This window comes from Heptranchias perlo, chromosome 29 (assembly GCF_035084215.1).
Source record: "Heptranchias perlo isolate sHepPer1 chromosome 29, sHepPer1.hap1, whole genome shotgun sequence".
NCBI classification, from domain to species: domain Eukaryota; kingdom Metazoa; phylum Chordata; class Chondrichthyes; order Hexanchiformes; family Hexanchidae; genus Heptranchias; species Heptranchias perlo.
Window position 1 is genome coordinate 32,826,352 of NC_090353.1, and position 20,332 is coordinate 32,846,683.

Genomic DNA, 20,332 nt, shown 5'->3' on the forward strand with positions numbered 1-20,332 from the left:
ATCGATGAGTCGAGCGTCATATCCCGTTCTTACTAGGGCGTCTTTCAGCGTCTGTAGGTGTCCATCGCGTTCCTCCTCGTCTGAGCAGACCCTGTGCATTCGCAGGGCCTGTCCATATGGGATGGCCCCTTTGACGTGGTTAGGGTGGAAGCTGGAAAAGTGGAGCATCGTGAGGTTGTCCGTGGGCTTGCGGTAGAGTGAGGTGCTGAGGTGCCCGTCTTTGATGGAGATTCGTGTGTCCAAGAAAGAAACTGATTCTGAGGAGTAGTCCATGGTGAGCTTGATGGTGGGATGGAACTTGTTGATGTTATCGTGTAGTCTCGTTAGTGATTCTTCGCCGTGGGTCCATAGAAAGAAAATGTCGTCGATGTATCTGGTGTATAGCGTTGGTTGGAGGTCCTGTGCAGTGAAGAAGTCCTGCTCGAACTTGTGCATGAAAATGTTGGCGTATTGGGGTGCGAATTTGGTCCCCATGGCTGTTCCGTGTGTTTGGGTAAAGAACTGGTTATCGAAGGTTAAGGGTGTCTGTAGCCAAGTATGGATCGAAGGTCTTCAAGACCTTCGATCCATACTTAGCTACAGACACCCTTAACCAGCTGAACCATAAAAGAAAGCAACACCGCTCCCTCCTTAAGTCACTGGCGACACCTCCATGCTTGCTCGCTTTATTTAGAACAGCTTAGCAGTGGATTATTTAAGCAGTACGCTGAAACACTAAGTAACATCAGACATTTTACCAGCTCTTTGGGTCTAAAAAAAATTACAGAATAACTCGCAACATTTTTGATGAACAGTCCCCCGGCGTTACCAGTCTTCAGAGAATTGTAAATACACCAGTAGCTTGGGATTAAGGTTACAAGCTTTCATCCGTTCCACAAAAAAGGTTTTAGAATCAAATCTGCATAAAATACCATAATATTTATTTCTTCAGTACTTCCAAAAGCGGCCAACCAGAAACAGTTGGGCCTCCATCCCGACTGTACAGTAATGCAATGTTCTAACTTTTAGAGCTGTCAGCCAGCCATGTCAAAGTGACTAATACCCCAGGCTGCTGCCAACTTGGAACCCATCACCATAGTGACATTCACATACTGGGCTACAAGAAAAGAAACAAAACACAGCAATGCAAGAAAAGTTTGTTGCACCTACAAAAATAGAACGGAATTGGATGTAGATTTTCACAAGTCAAGAAACACTTAAAAATGTGGAGTCTTGTAGTTTTAAATAATTTTAGAATTTAAAACTATAAAACTTCAATTTGTATAGAGGCTTGTTACATTGAAACCTCTCAGTGTTTCACAGTGAATTACTTCTGAAATGTTGGCTCTTAGAATCTGTATTTACTTTGAGTTTTAGAAAGTCAGTATTTAAAAACAAACTCAAAAAATCCTCGTTACAAATTCAACAATTTAGGCTCACACATAAGGAATGGGCGTGTGGGTAAAATACTGGAGGTTGGTCAGCTCAGGTGATACCAGACCCCATATGTGAACTGGCGAGGGGCAGGGGGTTGAAGTTTGAGGGATAAACATATAAACCCAATTACTTTTAGTAAACTGACTGGTGCTACATGTGTATCTGCACAATGTACCTAAGAGAGTCTGATACAACATGTTGTACTAGGACTACGCGGGTGCTAAATGTGGGACAAGACGCAAAGTGAAAACATTGAAACCAGATCTAAATGTAGGACAGAGAGAGAATAACTAGTACCATTCTACATTCAAACAGCTCCCTCAAGAGGTTAAAAGGAGGAATGGGTTCACAAAATGTTACATCTCTCCATAGATGCAGCTATATACACTAGAATTTAATATGAACTGATAAATACTTAACTAAGGTGGTCAGTTTTGCACCGTGTGTGTCATCTGAAACAAAATAGCACCTGCTGTGGTCATGAGAAAAAAAAACAATACTGATCCAAAAAACCCTCAAAATTGTATACGTTAGAAAAAAGTGATCACAAAACAGTAATCTAATGTGGTCAGATGGCTCATTGTAAATTGAGCAACCTTTGTTTTCTCACCTTGTATCAGCCAAACCCCCTGAGATTACAGCTTTGCTGTCACTCAGATATCCTTTATGCTCTTTGCAACATATTACATCAAGTAATTTTTCTACTTACTTTCAATGTGTGCTGTAAACAAATAGCATTAATAGTTGATACTCTTCATAAGTGCCATTTCTAGTTTATCTATTCGCTTCAGTAATCCATCCCCTTCAATTTGTCTCCTGTTCTCATTCCTGACTCCTTTCACAGACACCCCCAGTCCTGCCTTCAGCAACTGGCCAGACGTCTCCCCTGCCAATACTGAAACCAACGCTGCCCTGGGGCTCCTACAAAAGGAAAATTGGCAATTACTGCAGATGACAGAGGCTGGTGCCAAAAGTGATAAAACTCAGTGTGAGGTACAAGCCATTACTGAGCTGTAAAACTGACCACAGGAGTGCAAAATGCACAAAATCTTATCAAAGCTGATCCAAAATTGAGATTTTTCTCCAACACGCTGTTGTACTTCTGGAATACGGGCCTTTACTTTATGACTCAGGCATTTGTTTCCACAGCACTAAAAGATCTCCCCCCTATTTTTGCAAATTCACTCACCCACGCCTCAATTATTTACAGTCAACACTCCTGTATTAAAAAAAAGTCTCTGAATAAAACATTAAGTATTTGCAGAATATTACCTCTAGGAATGGAACAGCAAGACTTGCACATTGTAAAATCCATTAGGAAGAGGAGGACATTGGCTCCTGACAACATTGGTCACTAAAGTTTTTTTTAAATTTAGTGTTGAAGCCAAATGGTCCTCTATTAGCATTAAAATAAACTTCTGCTAAAAGTTAAATATATGCCAGAGTTCCACTGACGGCCCATTTAGAAAGGGTACCCTCTAGCCTGGAACTGAGTCACACAGGGACAGAAGATCCCAGGTTCAATTCCTGCTTGCAGTTAGCCGATCACAACCATGTGGCGACAACTGGGCTCATCAACCCTGGGTTAGAATCATAGAATCGTACAGCTCAGGCCATTCGACCCATCATGCCTGTGCCGGCTCTTTGAAAGAGCTATCGAATTAGTCCCACTCCCCTGCTCTTTCCCCATAGCCCTGCAAATTTTCCCTTTAAATATTTATCCAATTGCCTTTTGAAAGTTACGATTGAATCTACTGCCATCACCCTTTCAGGGAGTGCATTCCAGATCATAACTTAGGAGAGTTTTTTTAAAAATTCAAAACTAAAGGTTCCTGCTTGCTATTTAATGGCGGTTGTTGGAAAGTGAATGCACGAGGCATATTGTGAGAAAAGGATTAAGTCGGGCTGTGATATTCTTCCTTTCTAATCTTTAATCGAATAGTGGGCCAACACGCGCCATCTAGTTCACACAAGAATAACGGCCAGCTGAAATGCAAGAACCCATCTGCAATGGCAACTTCTCCATCGGTATGACACCTACCCATGATGGCATGGCAGAGACTAGTCACGTCATCACAGGCATGAAAAACAAAGCCAGAGCAAGTCACTCCTGGTGACAGAAGTTTGATCTCAAGCAGCATAAGAAGCTTTCTTTGCCAGAGGTCAGCTACTTATCCTCCTGCCTGGGGAGACCAGAGATAGGAAGGGTGCAAAAAACCACATGGAAAACTGGGGAGAATAATATAAAAATCCTTTATTGAATTTCAGTGTTTATGGCAATACACAAAACTGCAGTTAAGTGCAAACAAAGATGTAATTACGGTCAGCAATCTTTAAGGACACTCAGCACGGAAATAAAATTGCTTTATTGTGAGTTGGGGAACTACTTTTAATGAGTTTAAAGAAAAACAGCAATTTCTTCTTAAACCTTATCGCGCTCTGCTGCTGGGATTTATTATTCTGTCGGGGCCATGTTGGATTGCAAAACAGAAGTTTATGGCTTAGGCAGAAAAGCCCATGGCATGTGTGTAAAATCCTTTTCCCAGAACAGGATTTATCCTAAAAAAATCATTAAAAGAATAAAAACAAATATAAAATTCCAAATCATTAAATTATTTTGCTTAAAAGCCAAGGAGTACAAAAACACTGGGATCAGCAAGTGGGCAAAACTGATGTTCTCCTTAAAATATTCAGTACAAATCCATCTCAGCCTGGAGCTCATTAGTAATGAACTTTTCATGTCTGATTGAGGTGTAAATACAGAGAGCAAGGTGCATAGAACCAGCATGAGCAGCCTATTACTGTGGAGACATAAAGGGGATATATATGCCACTGAACTGCCAGTGTCCTCAATGTTATAATGGAAAATACACTTAAGAAGCAACTTGAGAGATGTTAGTGTCACAGTTTTTGTTTTAAAAAAGCTACTGGGTAGATAGAGATAGCTTGGGAGATGTGTTTGTGTAACATTTTCCCTGATGTGGGGCATCATGAAGTTTCATTCGGCTGAGCTTTGACGCTTAAAACTAACTGATGATCAATTTCAGCATTCTGATTCATAAGATACCACAAAGATAAATACTAGTGCAGGAAGAGATCTTTGAAGATGAGGTGAAGCATGATGGCCAGGAAATGCAGCAATTATTTTCACTAATGAAAAACTCATTCCTTCACCCCCAATTTTATTGTCCTCTTGAGACATGCACAATCTCTCAAATCAGAAGTAACGAGACAATCCAATCCTGAGGGCATGCCAGTGCCACTTTTTTTGTAAGGAGACTGCCCAGCAATGATTTGCTTTGAGATTTTTTCCTCAATTCCAATGGGGAAAATCACTTAGCCTCCTTTTATCTGGGAACCAAGTGAGGCAAACTATGAGGTGCAAAGCTACATTTTACTGCTCTACTGTACATCACATTGCTAATCCAATGCAGATTAACCAGCACAGAACTCACCTTGATGGCCACATACAAAAATGGAAGTGTTATCCATTCAATCTGTTCATACCAAACAACAAATTCATTATGTAACATGCTAGATTTTATTGTATGCATATGCAATATTTATAAAAAGGGATATGGGCTATTTGAAAATCCCCTTTGCTGATACTTCCATCCCCAAGGCTTGTTCATCCAGCTCTTGATGTATAAGAGCAGTTTCTCTGCTGATGCAAGAGGCCACTTCCTCGATCTTTGCGAAAAAACTGCAAAAATAAACACAAGAGTTTTTTTTAAAAATGGAATGGGATAAACTAGGTAAGGGTTAGCACCCATCTAAGAATTTTTAGATCTTTTGCACCAAACAATAGAGCCAATGACCCAGTCAGAAAAACATTAAATGTGCATTGCAGCACTGTGGATGGCCCAAGGACTTAGCACATTTGGAAGGGTGGAGCTTTATATTGCAACAAAAGAAACAGCATTAGTTTCAATATCACTGGTATTGATTTCATTTATATCAGCAGAATTTGATATACTGATCCAACTCCAATAAGACTTTAATAAGGAGTTTTGCTGGAATTTTTTCCTTTCCCTCTGGTTTTCTCTCATTCTCTTCTGAACACAGCAACCCATGTTGAGGGATATAGTTTTACAAACACTAGCCAACAGTCCAGTTTTCACATGCAAGCCTAAGATAGCAGGAATTGTCAGGCCAGTCAACTGTAGGAGAGGTGTCACAGCAGATCCAAAACAACTTCCAGTTATATAGCACCATTAATGCAGAAAAACGTCCCAAGGCGCTTCACAGAAGTGTAATCAGACAAAAATTGATACACAAGAACATAAGAAATAGGAGCAGAAGTAGGCCATATGGCCCCTCGAGTCTGCTACGCCATTCAATAAGATCATGGCTGATCTTTAACCTCAACTCCACTTTCCCGGCCGATCCCCATATCCCTCGATTCCCCTAGAGTCCAAAAATCTATCGATCTCAGCCTTGAATATACTCAATGACTCAGCATCCACAGCTCTCTGGGGTAGAGAATTCCAAAGATTCACAACCTCCTGCAAGAAGAAATTCATCCTCATCTCAGTCTTGAATGGCCGACTCCATATCGATTATGCCCCCTAGCTCCAGACTCTCTAGCCAGGGGAAACAATCTCAACTAACTTGTCAAGCCCCCTCATAATCTTATATATTTCAATGAGATCATCTCTCATTCTTCTAAACTCCAGATAGTATAGGCCCATTCTACTCTATCTCTCCTCATGGGACAACCCTCATCCTAGGAATTAATCTAGTGAACCTTTGTTGCACCACCTCTAAGGCAAATATATCCTTCCTTAGATAAGGAGACCAAAACTGTATGCAGTACTCCAAGTGAGGTCGCACCAATGCCCTGTACAACTGTAGTAAGACTTCATTACTCTTGTACTCCAACTCCCTTGCAATAAAGGCCAACATGCCATTTGCCTTCCTAATTGCTTGCTGTACCTGCATATTAACTTTGTGTTTCTTGTACGAGGACACCCAAGTCTCTCTGAACACCAACATTTAATAGTTTCTCACCATTTAGAAAATATTCTGTTTTCCTATTCTTCCTACCAAAGTGAATAACTTCACATTTCCCCACATTATACTCCATCTGCCACCTTCTTGCCCACTCACTTAACCTGTCTATATCCCTTTGCAGACTCTGTATCCTCCTCACAGCTTACTTTCCCACCTAGCTTTGTATCATCAGCAAACTTGGATACATTACACTCGGTCCCTTCATCTAAGTCATTAATATAGATTGTAAATAGCTGAGGCCCAAGCACCGATCTTTGTGGCACCCCACTAGCTGCAGCCTGCCAACATGAGAATGACCTGTTTATCCCTACTCTGTTTTCTGTCCTTTAACCAATCTTCTATCCATGCTAATATATCACCGCTAACCCCCTGAGCCCTTACCTTATGTAACAACCTTTTATGTGGCACCTTATCATATGCCTTTTGACAATCTAAATATACTACATCCTCTGGTTCTCCTTTATCTACCCTGCTAATTAGGGAGAGCCCAGCCAAAGAAGATATAAAAAAAGAGGGGTGAAGAAAAGCTTGGTCAGAAGAATGTTTTAAAAAGGAAGTAGAGGTGCACAAATTTAGGGAGGGAATTCCAGAGCTTAGGGCCGAGATGGCTGAAGGCACAGCCTCCAATGGTGGGGTGAAGGGAATGGGGAATGCACAAGGCACAAGAGGCCAGATTTGGAAGAACGCAGAGTTCTCGGAAGGTTGTAGGGCTGGAGGAGGTTAGAGATTAGAGGGTCGAGGCCATTAAGAGATCTAAACGTGAAGATGAGAATTCTATGTTTGATGTGTTAGGGCCGGGATAGGATACAGGCAATCCCATTTTTGAATGGGCTGAAGTTTATAAAGGGTGAAGGGTCGGAGACCTGCCAGGAGAGCATTGGAATATTCGAGCCTGGAGGCAACAAAGGTATGGATAAGGGTTTCAGCAGCATATGGGCTGAGGCAGGAGCAGAGATAGGTGATGGTTCAGAGGTGGAAGTAGGAGATCTGTGAGATTGGGTTGTTAACTCAGCTCAGGGTCAAAGAAGACGGTGAGTTTGCAAACAATTGGTTTTAACCTGAAACAGTGGCCAGGGAGAGGGATGGCATCGGTGGCGAGGATACAGATTTGTGACAGGAGCCAAAGAAAATAGCATCGGTCTCCCCAACGTTTAAAAGGAGGAAATGTGGTTTTTCCAGGCCTGGATGTCGGACAAGCAGGCTGACAACACAAAGCCCAATCCTGTCGACGACACGCACACTTTTCCAGGCGCAGTGAATAGATAGTAATCAGGAGTGGAAACTCCGGCTGATTTCTCAGTTCCCTATCTCAGGGACAGCCCACCTGTAGCACCTATACTGCTGCCCTACCAGAGATCAGGAAATGGTTAATTTATACCACAGTTGTGATTCTCAGTATGGATGCATTTCTTGTATACCACTGTGTTGTCTTTATCATCACATCAATAGCTTCATTACAGTGTGGAGATAAAATAGCAGCTTCAGTGACAGAGAAATTCACTTTGTATTTAGCCCAGATGCAGTTAAACTAGTCTTTAATGACCATCTTTGGGAAGGACTTCAGGCAGTCCAAGCTCAAGTCGGATTCATTCGCAGATTGTTGGCATAGATATTAACTGGTCACTCTGGACAGCTAGTCTCTATACATAAAACAGTCTTTGGCAGATTTCACTATAAGCAAAATCATATTGATCAATACAGGAAACTAATTAGTTATACTGTACATTTTATGTGAACATAAAATACACACGGTATAACTAATCAAACCAGCACAAGTTCAGGTTTCAGCACTGGTAATGAGACCACAGGTAACCCCACTCTCGTGTTAACGGTTCAATGGTGGTCTAGACCACTTTTGTGCATTTCATGTTAGTGAAGAAGAGGACAGGACAGTCTGTTCTTCACTACCATTAAAAATTTCTCCATGATTCAGCTCTGCACATTATTTAAATAGAAATGCACAGTGCTTCAGTTTCTCTCTTCCTCCCCACTTTAAAAGGCAGTGCACAGCCATGATTCAACAAACTCAGCCCCGACTCTGCTCCGAAAGTGGGTCTTGTTCATAAGCAGCACCTACAGAATAATCAGGATAAAATGTCAGTCATTCATGGTCATTATATCTGCACTCTCCCCCCTGTGCAAATGGATGAGAACTCACAGAATAGGATATATAACCTACAGATTTTGCTGACTTAACTCAACACAAGCAAAGTTGTTAGTAAATTAGGGTCAATGCTATAAAATGGGGCATACATCATATTCCACAGCTCATCTTGTATTCAGTTTCCATCACATTAAGCACGTAACTAAAATTAATATACATTTTTCATTTAAAGTGGAATCCAACAAGATGTCCAAAGTTGCTCCAATGATAGCAATTATCTCATAACTGCAAAGCTAGTGTGTGATTGCATAGTTTAAAAAGTGACAAGTATAACAATCCATTTCATGTACTTATCACCATGGCACAAGCTCACTAACTGTAACATCATCATTGAGAGATAATGAAATTCTATGAGACCAGATTTTCACAGTATAAACAAACAAGTATAGTCAAGATTGAGATCGATAGATTTTTGGACACTAAGGGAATCAAGGGATATGGGGATAGGGCAGGAAAGTGGAGTTGAGGTAGAAGATCAGCCATGATGATATTGAATAGCAAAGGAGGCTCGAGAAGCCGTATGGCCTACTTCTGCTCCTTTTTTTTATGTTCTTAAATTGCCCTCTGTTCCAATGCAGAGAAGGAAAGATTTCAATTGATAAAGAAGAGGTTTATGATATTGTTACAAACTGCTGAAGGGAAATCTTCTTTCATAGTTAATGTTTATTTTGAAAATTTCATCTAACAGGGTTATGTTGTAGTGCTTAGACATCCCTAGTTAGGATGATATGGCAGACATAGCAAGCAAAAGTGGTAATCATTGGCACTCCCTCTCAAAATGATGAGTGCAGAAAACAAAAAGGCATTCATTCAGAACAGCTAGTATTGAATTTTTTAAAATATGGCTGTAACTAAGGCTTATTGGCTGAATTAGTAAGAACCATAAAATCACTAGATAGACATGGCGGAAGGCCGTTTAACTATCCTAGGTCATTCATCCAGAATAACCTACGATCTTGCATACAGATTATAACTATTCCTTAAACGATCAAGGTTTTTGCTTCCACTACCCTTCCTGTAATTCTATTTCAGTGTGCTGATCACTGTGTTTGAGGAAGAAATTCCTGACAGTAGTCCTAAATTTGACTTATGCCCATTTGAGTCTGTACCATCTTGTGCAACTGTTTAACTCAAATTAGTGTTCTGGAGTTAGCTTTTCCATACCATTTAATAGCTGTACCCTCGCAGCTAACTCCTTTCAAGGCCAAAGAGTCTAGGTTTTGCAATTAAATTAGGTAACAATATAAATCTACAATCATTTCCACCCTGGAGACTAGCAAGTGTCAAATGCCTGCTGGAATAATCATCATTTTCTGATTTAGGGTTAGATATCAAAAACAATGGTAGTCTGAAATGTTTTGATTAAAAGTAAAGCGCTTTGTGCACAACCATAACCAAATGGTCAACTCTTGTAGACTTCACTTTACATGGGTTACTGAGCTGAATAAATCTGGCAGCAACATTACCACAAGCTGTCTTTTTCAATCAAGTGTTATGTTGGACAGAAATGATGTGTGGTCTCTCTGACCCAGGTGTTGCTGCATTTCATTTTCCTTCTCGTCACAGATGCACAGGACTCAAACACTGGAGAGGGAGAGCAGTTTCGGAGAGGGGAGAAATTTTCCTGGACATCACTGGGAATATCAGAATTTCTTTCACACCTTTTTTTTGTGCAAAGAAATATTTTTTTATTCAAAACTCTGGCATTTGAATAGAATTAGTGTAACTATAGAGCTGATCCTCCTCTTCAAAATTTTCCTCATTTACTTACTTCCAGCCCTACATTGCTGGGGCTCATTAGCACATATCTTGTTCCAGTCAGGAGTGCTGGGAGCCTTTAGTTTTTCCTCATAATATAAATAGAATTTGACTTCACTGCAAACCAGTGAATGTAGTTTTTAGGAAATTCTGCCTAAATTAATATTTGTACAATGTACTTGCCTTTAAGTATATGGCTGTAAAGCACATCCTTTATTTGCAAGTTATTCCCTCCCCAAATATTTGCAAGACATCTAATTTCCTAATCAGGGCCAGCACCTTTCTTGTGCTTCTGAGGCTAGCACTGACTTGATGTTCAATTTTTAGTGTTAAATTACAAATCTAGCTGAAAAAAATGTTCATGCCCACACCATAATTTACAATTGCACACATGCATACATATACCCACACATACATTTTACGTATTAACACACTTTAAATAAAACTGGGATGGAAGAGATTCAATAAATGAAATTTAATAAACTTTTATGATAGCAAAGTCACAGACAAAAGCAAAATTGAGTCGTCTAAAGTAGTCAGGGAGAACAGTCACAGCTACAGAAAAAGAACTACAGTCAAATGATTTGAAAGGGATTGTCGACCAATACCTTCTCATCTCTGTATCTGTCTTTGCAACAGCCGCTCCAAGCTCCTTAATTCCAGCCAAGGCTTTTGAATTATCAGTGTCTGGTCTGAGTCCAAGCCCATCTAGAAGCTTCGTTGTTGTCTCTAGATAAATTTTCAACTCCTCTGTAAAGAGAATGTCAGCAGTAAATCTCTTCAAAGATGCAACTACCTATCAGACGTGAGCCTATCAAGGGGAACTCTTTGATTCTTCGTCCTTGTGGAAAAGCACACTGGTCGCTCAGTGACTTCCCTCCCTTCCTCCATGGGGAAATTAGATGAATTTAAGCTGCATAAATTAGGCAAAACACACATCTTTTCCAGCAACCCGAAATGGGCAATTCTCAGACTGCCTCAAATCTGATGCACATTAGAATATCAGATTTACATCTCAGTCAAAAAGCTTCAGAGGACTGTGTGGTGCAGTTGTTCAGATACTGTTTTTTCATCTCTGGGGCTTGGGTTAAAATCTAGACGAGAACAATGGGATGAAAAAGTGGTCTCTTGTCTGCAAAGATCCTATATGAAAGGAACTTGGGCAGTCTCAATCCAACTCATACTGGGAACAGTCCAACAGCACAAAACTGTCCCCATTTAAGCACTTAATTAGCAACCTTATTCAGAGATGTGGGAAATGGAAAAATATTACTCTAGTGCAGTAGGAAGTGCTTTACCAAGATTGAGGCAGAGACACATGGTTGAGGCAATAATCAGCTGCGATGCCCCATCAAATAGTGTGGTAAACCCCAGCATGAGCCTGATCTGAACGAGGATGAGGAGACATGTAGGTCTCTCACACTTTGAGCAATCAGCCATGCCATTAAGGAGAGGGGAAGCTGCAGAAAGTCAGCCCATGCTACTTTAGTGCGTGTCCTTGCAGCTTCACTGGCAGGAGCTGATAACTGGTCATCTATCTACTGCTTGGCATTGACAAATAATAAAGTACCCCATAAAAAAAGTTAAAAACCTAATAAAACTGGTTATGATGTATTGCCCTCCAAGTTCAAAAAATAAAATGAATGGACACAGCTAAAGATGGAAAAGGAGACCCTGCATTAATACAATGTTGCTTTGCATCAAGGTAAAATTTATGTGATTTTTGACTGGTGTCAAATTAAATCAATGTATCCAAAAAGCCTTAGAGAAAACCATGCATCCTGAGCCAAGTCTATTCCATGACTCAGCCCACTCGAGGCACATTTAAAGAAGGTCAGTGCAGTTCTCTTCTATTCGCCAAAAAAAAATTCCTTGCTGTAGCTTATTATTTACCGAGCATCCTACCTAGTAGTACAGAAGAAAAATAAGATGCATATTACAAGGCTCCCTCAATGGCTCAGTTGATTAAGGTAAATACCTGGCTCAGTTGATTAAGGTAAATATCTAGAGTGCAACTGGGCAGGTTCGATCCCTGGTCTGTGTTGAATCAGTTAATGGCAGCCTGAGTGGATAGTTATCCTGATCACTATCCAGCTGCCCATACTAGAAAAGTGTACATGTGGATGTCAGGGGTAAGGCTAATATATTGAACTAGGCTGTGATGCCCCAACAGTTGAATAGCTTCTCAACATTCACTATCAAACACCACACATGAAGAAAATGACCGTGCCTTTGGAACTCTACCCTAGCATGAATCAGCACCATCAGTACTAGAGGAGGAGAAATGGACACAGGGGAACGTAACAAAGTACTACTGCCAAAGGGAAAATGTTAGCAAGACAGCTTCTGCGGAGCTAACCCTAACAAGCATATGTCCACCTCTCATCTGTCTATATAGGATCTCTCTGGTATCAACTATAGTTATGCCGTGGAGACATTTAACTAATGAGACACAATGGACGTACTTGCCAGTAGTCATAAACTGAAAAAACGAAAAAGGAGCTAATTTACAATCTTGCAGTTAAGTCAACTCCTGTGCAACAAGAGAAAATCATAATGTGCAAAGATTTAGCTTTTTGTACTTTCCTGCAATATAAAAAAAACTGGCTCAAGATTCCAATTGCTCAGCAGGAAAGCTGCATTCTAATAAATTAATTTTTCTTGCAAGCACCAAAACACATAGGATAGACTGCATTTTTACATTGTTTACATGACGGGAGCTAGTTTTCCACTCCCCCATTCTCCTGAAGATGCCGGGACTTGCTGGGCTATAGCTCCACAGGAGCCAGCAGGTAACTCAGCCAAGTGGTTATTTTTCATCTGGGAGTCCAGACAGTGTCAGTAAGCTATTCTACCATGGAAGACATCACTGCTAAGTCTGATCATATCTTCATGGCACACCCATTTTCCAGCAAGAGTTCCTGGATAGCGATTAGATAAGTGAGTTGAGGGGAGAAACACAGGTGTGCCAAAACCGATTGTAGTACCTCTACTGCTGCCCCAGCTATCTCAGCACAGACTGGGGATCAAACCTGGGACCTTCTAGTTTGCATTGCTCAGTTACACTTTGCCTTGATCAACTAGGCCTTCAGGGGAGCTAAATCTAAAATTCTTGCACGCCCCACATCAAATTGCCAAATTTGTCCAAGGACTTGACCTACCCAAATTCTCCCTCAGGTCTTCTGACATAGAAATATTCTTCATTTGAAGGCTGTGCCTTGTTGTATCAAGAGCCTGACCCAAGGATTTGTACTGAATTTTGAATTGCTGGATAGATGCCAGCACTGGTCTTAAAAGTTCCATCTGCAATTAGAATGAATTGCATGCATAATTACAAAGCTAAATGCAAAACAATTACAATAAGCTCAAATCCTGCTGTAATGCAAGAGTTGTAAACTTATAAATACACACACATTATGAAAGTGCAAAAAAAATTTAAAACAGCAAAAAAAAAGTAGTTGGTTCCCCCACATTCACGTTCCTTTCTCAACCTATTCTTCCCCCCCTCAGTTTTATAACAAGGTTGTTAAACACTCGGCCCGTGGAACAGTTTCATCTGGCCTGCAGTCGGGCTCAAAGCGATGCTTCATTCTGATTATTCTTGATGGTAGGGCTAAAAGTCAGCCGCTGGAATCTCAGTTCATAGATATAAATGAAAGAGACAGGACCGATGTTTCCATTCGGGTCTAATAAAACGTAGGGGCCCCAAACCGAACCTTTGCAAGGGTTCATCCATAAGGCAAACACCACTCCCGTTAAACTATTATGACACTAGCCTTAGTGTAATTCCAACTTATATAAAAACTCAAGTATTCAATAAATAAGCAAAACTTTTTTTCTAACTAATGCTTGATCGATTTGCCCGGTAGCAAAGCAACATGAAGGTTACATTCCAATACCCCTGCATGCATGAATAAAACAAAGCAACTAAAATGTCTACCGAAGATGTACATAACAGGAAGCCTATTTACACCCACGTATTTGTGATTCAGCAATTTAAGTTGCTTTTACTGGCCATGGGCATGAATTTAATGCATTACTGTGTTGGCATCAATGTGGAATAATCATCAGAAGAAGAAAATTAAGTTGCCAAAAGCCATTTAGAAACCTATGGCTATTAGGGAAATGTTTGTAAAAATGACACCTAAATTTAAGTAGCAATATGGTTTATCTTTATCTATTTCGATTTTAATAACTTTTGCTGAATGGGGCCCATGCCAAGTGTCAGGATATCGGATCAGGCCCACCATAGAAAATGAATTTTGACATCCCTGTTTTATAACCGTCTCATCCTTCACAACTTTGTTCCACCGTTAATGCTTTTTAAATTTTACATGCTATTTGCTTTGTTGCCATATTTATTCCATGACAAGGGTGCTCATAAAAAGGCCCAGGGGCAGTTGCAGTCTATCGCTTCTTTAACCAGCAGCTCCTTGCTTCTTGGAGGGGGTGGGGAGGATATACAAGTAATTTCCCCCCTCCTTACAATGAAATGCAAAAATGTTAGAAAAAACATTGAGGAAGTGTCATTCAACCCTCATTCCCTAATCACAATCTTCTGGTTTCAAACTTGTTTTTGCCGCCCAACCCCACTGCGGTCAGACAGATTAAGAGTCCAAGACTTTAAATGGCAACATCGTCTTGCATCCTGCCAAAAGGAAGTACACACTCGCTTCATTCTCCAATAGGAAGTAGCATTACAGCCTAGGCGAGAACAGACATAAAGCACTTTTACATTACTCGACAGTAGGAACTTGGCTCCCTTCTGTCGCCTGTAATCTTTAGTATAAACAGCCGGCCATTTTGGGTGCAACTGCATCACAGATCTTACAAATCTGCCATCATAGCAACATAGGAACAGGAGTAGGCCATTCAGCCCGTCGAGCCTGTTCCACCGTTCAATTAGATCTTAACTCCATCTACCATAACCCTCAATACCCTTGCCTAACAAAAATCTATCAATCTCAGTTTTGACATTTTCAATTGACCTCCAGCCTCAACAGCTTTTTTTTTTAATGGGGGGATTCCAGATTTCTACTACCCTTCGTATAAAGAAGTGCTTTCTGACATCACCCCTGAACAGCCTAGCTCTAATTTTAAAGGTTATGCCCCCTTGTCCTCAGAGGTAATAGTTTCTCTCTATCTACCCTATCAACTCCTTTGTTCATCTTAAACACCTCAATTAGATCACCCCTTAATCTTCGATATTCAAGGGAACACAAGCCCAGTCGATGCAACCGGTCTTCATAATTTAACCCTTTTAGCCCCAGTATCATTTTCTTGAATCTGTGTAGAACCCCCTCCAAGACCAATATATCCTTCCTGAGTTGTGGTGTTCAGAACTGAATGCAGTACTCCAGGTGGGGCCCAACCAGAGCTCTGTACAGCTGCAACATATCAGATTAAGGTTGCTTATTTCTTTAAAGTAAAGTAAACAAGGGGAAGTCAGCCCCACGTTTGCGTTCAGTAGCAATCAGATCTCCAGATTACAAAGGAGAGCACATACGACAAATATTGGGGGGAAGGAAGTGGAGGGGATTTTTTTTTAAAAAGCAGCGATCACGGTCATTGAGCAAGAATTATTTACACGTGAATATGAAAGCACCTTTAAACTTCATTCCATGGCATGCAGAATGGTGTAGAGCAGTTATATAAGGGATAGGATCTCAAACAATAAATTGGACTACAATCTCCCCCTCCCTTCCAGCAGCCAGTTAATGTTAACTCACCTGCTGGTCTATTATTTTATCCAACTGCTTTTGCTTTTCCTGCAGCAGGAGCTCTTGTTTTTGTTGAAATATTTCTCTCCGCAAATGGTGGTTTTCCTCTTCAATCAGCAACAAGTTCCGTTCTGCCTTTTCTTGGTATTTTGCCAAATTCTTTTCCCTCTACAAATGGAGCAGCAGGAAAAAAAAAATTTAAAGTTAACAATCTTGAGCATCTTCATTATACCAATGTGCACAACAAGATATCAAACAAGTTTGTCAGTACTCTTTTTCAAAAAGAGTTGAAAATATTTTTTAGGAAAATCTAATTTTTCAAAAAAGCATGCAGCAATAAAAGGGAGCTAGACAGTTACTGACCCTGACAGAACGATGGAGCTGAACATGAACAGAGATACCAAAGTAACCTGATGATAATTCAGATCCTTCATACCATTAAGTTCAGTGACTCAACAACTATGTCTGATTGAGATCGGCACTCACTGTTTTTTTCAAGAAAAAATTCTAAGAAGAGGAACTAACAGAGCTCAGCCAATGGCTCAGTGGGTAAAGACAGTGTGTAACCATATAGACCAGAAGGTCTCGGGTTCAACTCCCAGTTTGTGGTGGGTTAACTGATCTCAGGAGGAGTTTAGTAGGAATTGTACTGCAATTGGTCTCACTGCCCTTGGCTACAAGGGTAAAATCCTGCTCCTATTTGCTTGGTGTGGACAGGATCAGGCTTGGCCATGATGTTCAGTTACAAATAGCAGTTCCATGGGTGAACCAAGCCGGAAGTTGGTAGTAAAAAAAAAGATTGGGGGGGGTATGGTAGGCCTCAGCATGTTTGTGCTCCCCCCCCACCAAAAATGTTCCAGGCCATTTTTGGAGTGGCCGCCAGCAATCCTTTTAAGGAGTGCTGATTAGGCCACTCACCGCCGGGCAAAATGGGCAGAGCGTGCGCTCAATGCAGCCAAGGGGGGTTCGCAGTTTCCCTGATATTTTCAACTGCCGGACGCTTCATAAAAAGGACAGCTGGCAGTTGAAATTGCCCCCAGAATCTTCAAGAGGAGTGAGGAAGAAAGGTGTGAAAGCTAGCAAGGAAGGGATATGGATAAACTTTTCTTCTTAAAAGTTAACCTTTTCACCCAATGCTCAAGAACTCAAATGTAATATACCATTTCAACATAACTGCAATGAAGCTTGCAAAGCTTCCTGTTGTCCATGACTGGTATGCATCATACCACAACATTCAGTTGAGTATTCCTGCATGAAAATTAATATTCTGTAAATCTTATGGACAACAAAGTTAGCTGGGGAGGGGGGAGAAAGTTAGCTAGTCTTTTTTCCTTTTCTGCTTCGCACTATTCCCAGATGGTTTACAGGCTCCCTGCTTCTAGACCTCTACCAATGCCACTGCAATTTTCAAAATTACTTTGAATTTTGAGCTCGTTAAGCTGACTATCAGTTCTGGGGGATGGAATATTTTCTATTTTAGGAACCAGTCCCAGCACAGGCACTGCACATTTAGCTGCAAAGTAAATAATCTTCTACTCTACCCCAATAATGCGTTCAGTCCCAAGTGCAGAATAACACCCATATTGTACCAGCGTACCTATTTTCCATTTTGAGATGAATAATGTAGCACCAAATTTGGGGCAGTTCTGGTGCTGAGGGTTGACCTACACTGGGAAATGGTTTGAGACTGCCCAAATGCTTACAGCCAGCAGAATCATTCTGGATTTCAAATCAAGTCGCGGGTGAAAGACCAGTCTTTAACCCGTTCACCCCAACACCAGTCATTATCCAATCACTAGGATCTAAAGGACAATTCTCCTCCTTGTGGGAAAGGCCATTACCAATGAGCTAAAGGAGGCAACCCAGCTTGTGAGAAATCTACGCCAGACCACTCTGACACACCGCATTAGTGCTCTAAAGCATAAACCCACCTAAAAAGTTAATTGCCAATTCGTAATTGGACTAAATTTTCTGCAGCAATTCAGCTTTCCCCTACTTTTAGACTGAATCAAACCCTTGATTTTTGGAGACAAAGTTTTTAAACTGAACTCAAGGGAATGTGAGAAAAGTGTTAACAAGTGGGTAAACAGAGAAAAAGACAGAAGTAAAAACCAAAAACATCGAAAACACTCAGCTGGTCAGGCAGCACCTGTGGAGAGAGGAAGGTAGAGGTACCATGTCAGGTCAATGACTTTTTGTCAGAACCCAGAAGAACAGAGCCAGGAAAATGATGTGAGGAGAAAAAAATTGGCCTGTGATTAGGGGGGAGGACCAGAGACGATTAAATGACAGAAGTGGTAGGTTTGATACCAGTCAGCATGTTTGATAATGATGTCAGGGTTGGACCAGAGAGAACAGAGTATTGCAAATTCAGAGGAAGATAGACTGGAGTGAATGAGAATGGAGAAACTGACATGGCCGGTCACGCCAGCAGCCCACAATGAAACGATCAAGATAGGGCAAAAAGCTAGAGAGGGGGGTCCAGGTAGAACCGAAATTCTGAAGACAGAAGAAAGGGTCCCCTGTGCGGGGAAAGCCACTTGGCCAAAACAGTGGGTGTGGAGGTGAAAATGGCAGAGAAGAGGTTGGCATCACGTCAAGCTCGAAATTCATTGAGTTGAAGACGCAAGGGAATGAAGCAGAGGCTTTTGCTGTGGACGGATCGTTCGGGGTCAGAAGAAAGTAATGGGGAAGAGGGAGCAGGCGAGGCGTTGGCATCAAAGAATCGTTGAAGCTTGCGGTCCTTGCCACCTGAAAGGAAGAAAGAAAGTTTCTGTCAAAGTGGTGGATGAGGCGAAGGATGAAATGGAACTAATGATCAGAACAGCTCAAAGTAAAGTGAGTCAGTCCTGCTGAAGGGAAAGGTTAAGAACATACGTGGGAAAGATAGGTTGGCCTTTCAGGTGGGGACTGCATTAGAACACTTATCTTTCTTGCCCAGATTAATATAGCCATGCATTTCTACCACTTTCTGTTGTAAGGGAGTGGGATATGGCCTAAAAAACAAAATAATATTAGTGCAATCATTTCAGCTCACCGTAATGGCCATGTAGGAGTACAGCAATGCATTAAAATCGTGCACCTCAATTGCATCTTCGTCAGACAGTGAAGGAGGCTACATAAAGAAATGAGATCCTTTTTTAAAAATGTAATTATAGCTGGATGAGTCAAACTAAAACGCTCAAGCATAAAGTACTAGCCATCTAAAGAAATGTAACAATCGCCACAGGCCTTTCAGTCTTTTTAAAAAGTTGTATACACATTTTTAATCAGCAAACCTTCATAGCCCTACATTGCAGAGATAATTCTGATTATTTAATTTTTTTTTTAAATGATTAATGAGCTTGCCCCCCACCACATCAGTTGAGTACGACAATATACAGCAGCAGTACATATCAAAACAGACATCTCTACTTTTTAGTTGTTCTCAAGTTTGACCGGAGTTAGGGCTCTCCAATTGATTTCAGCGCCCCTATTAAGGGGGTTAGGGGTGGGAGAAAGTGAGCCAAGGTTTTCTACTCCCTCTTGCTTTCCAGGTGATAGGACTGCGCTCAATTGTGATGTTCCCCCATGTTTGATTAATGTTTACCATCTGGGCTCACATGAAGAATGGGTGAGGAACTGGAGGGTGACTGTCACTTGTACAAGTGCCAGTTTCTTCAATTAGAGGAGCAAACTGATGAAAGTTGGCAACAAAAAGTGCATAGCACACCAAAATCAATTTCCACCTGATCCTGCATTCCCAAACCTTTTAAATTAAGCTTAACTGTCAGAGATGACTAGCTGTCAATCAGAGTCAATTCAGGCTAGTCATTCCTCCCTTCCCCTCCAAATGCTAGTTATATTTTAATGATAGGAGTACATTTCTCCCATCTGTTGGCATTCTAAAACTTAAATCTTGTATGTTTTAAAAGTTTCCAGGCAGTCGTACTTTGGAAAAACTTGACTTTGCACAAGGATGCATTTATAAAGCACTCCTTTTGAACCTTCCTCCTGAAGGTAGTTCCATCCCTATTTAGTGCACTTTAGGTGACTTGGATCAATGCAAAGCCAGATCCATCACTTCAAACCATGTAGAACTCATCTATAATAGTCTGACCCGCTCAACATTGTTGATTAAAAGCCAGACTTTGAAATGAACCCAGCTCTTACTTTGCTGAACATTAACACTATATTCCCTTAATTATCTAAAGCTTTCAACCAACAACGTCAATGTGTAGAAAATTAACTATTGAGTGCTTGTGGAGTAGCAGTAATAACG

The 20,332-nt window shown here is 41.0% G+C and overlaps 1 protein-coding gene across 2 annotated transcripts in view; it reads right to left on the reverse strand.

Annotated features, from left to right (window-relative positions):
- Positions 1 to 3,653: 3,653 nt before the first annotated feature.
- Positions 3,654 to 20,332, reverse strand: part of haus8 (HAUS augmin like complex subunit 8) — a 43,528-nt gene continuing 26,849 nt past the window's right edge. For both annotated transcript variants that reach the window (XM_067968431.1, XM_067968430.1), the window contains exons 11-15: positions 19,109 to 19,186; positions 16,081 to 16,239; positions 13,513 to 13,654; positions 10,960 to 11,101; positions 3,654 to 5,119 (exon numbers count right to left, since the gene is read on the reverse strand). In XM_067968431.1, the coding sequence (XP_067824532.1) occupies positions 4,999 to 5,119; positions 10,960 to 11,101; positions 13,513 to 13,654; positions 16,081 to 16,239; positions 19,109 to 19,186 (642 nt within the window). In that variant the 3' untranslated portion in view covers positions 3,654 to 4,998. The remainder of the gene's footprint in view (positions 5,120 to 10,959; positions 11,102 to 13,512; positions 13,655 to 16,080; positions 16,240 to 19,108; positions 19,187 to 20,332) is intronic.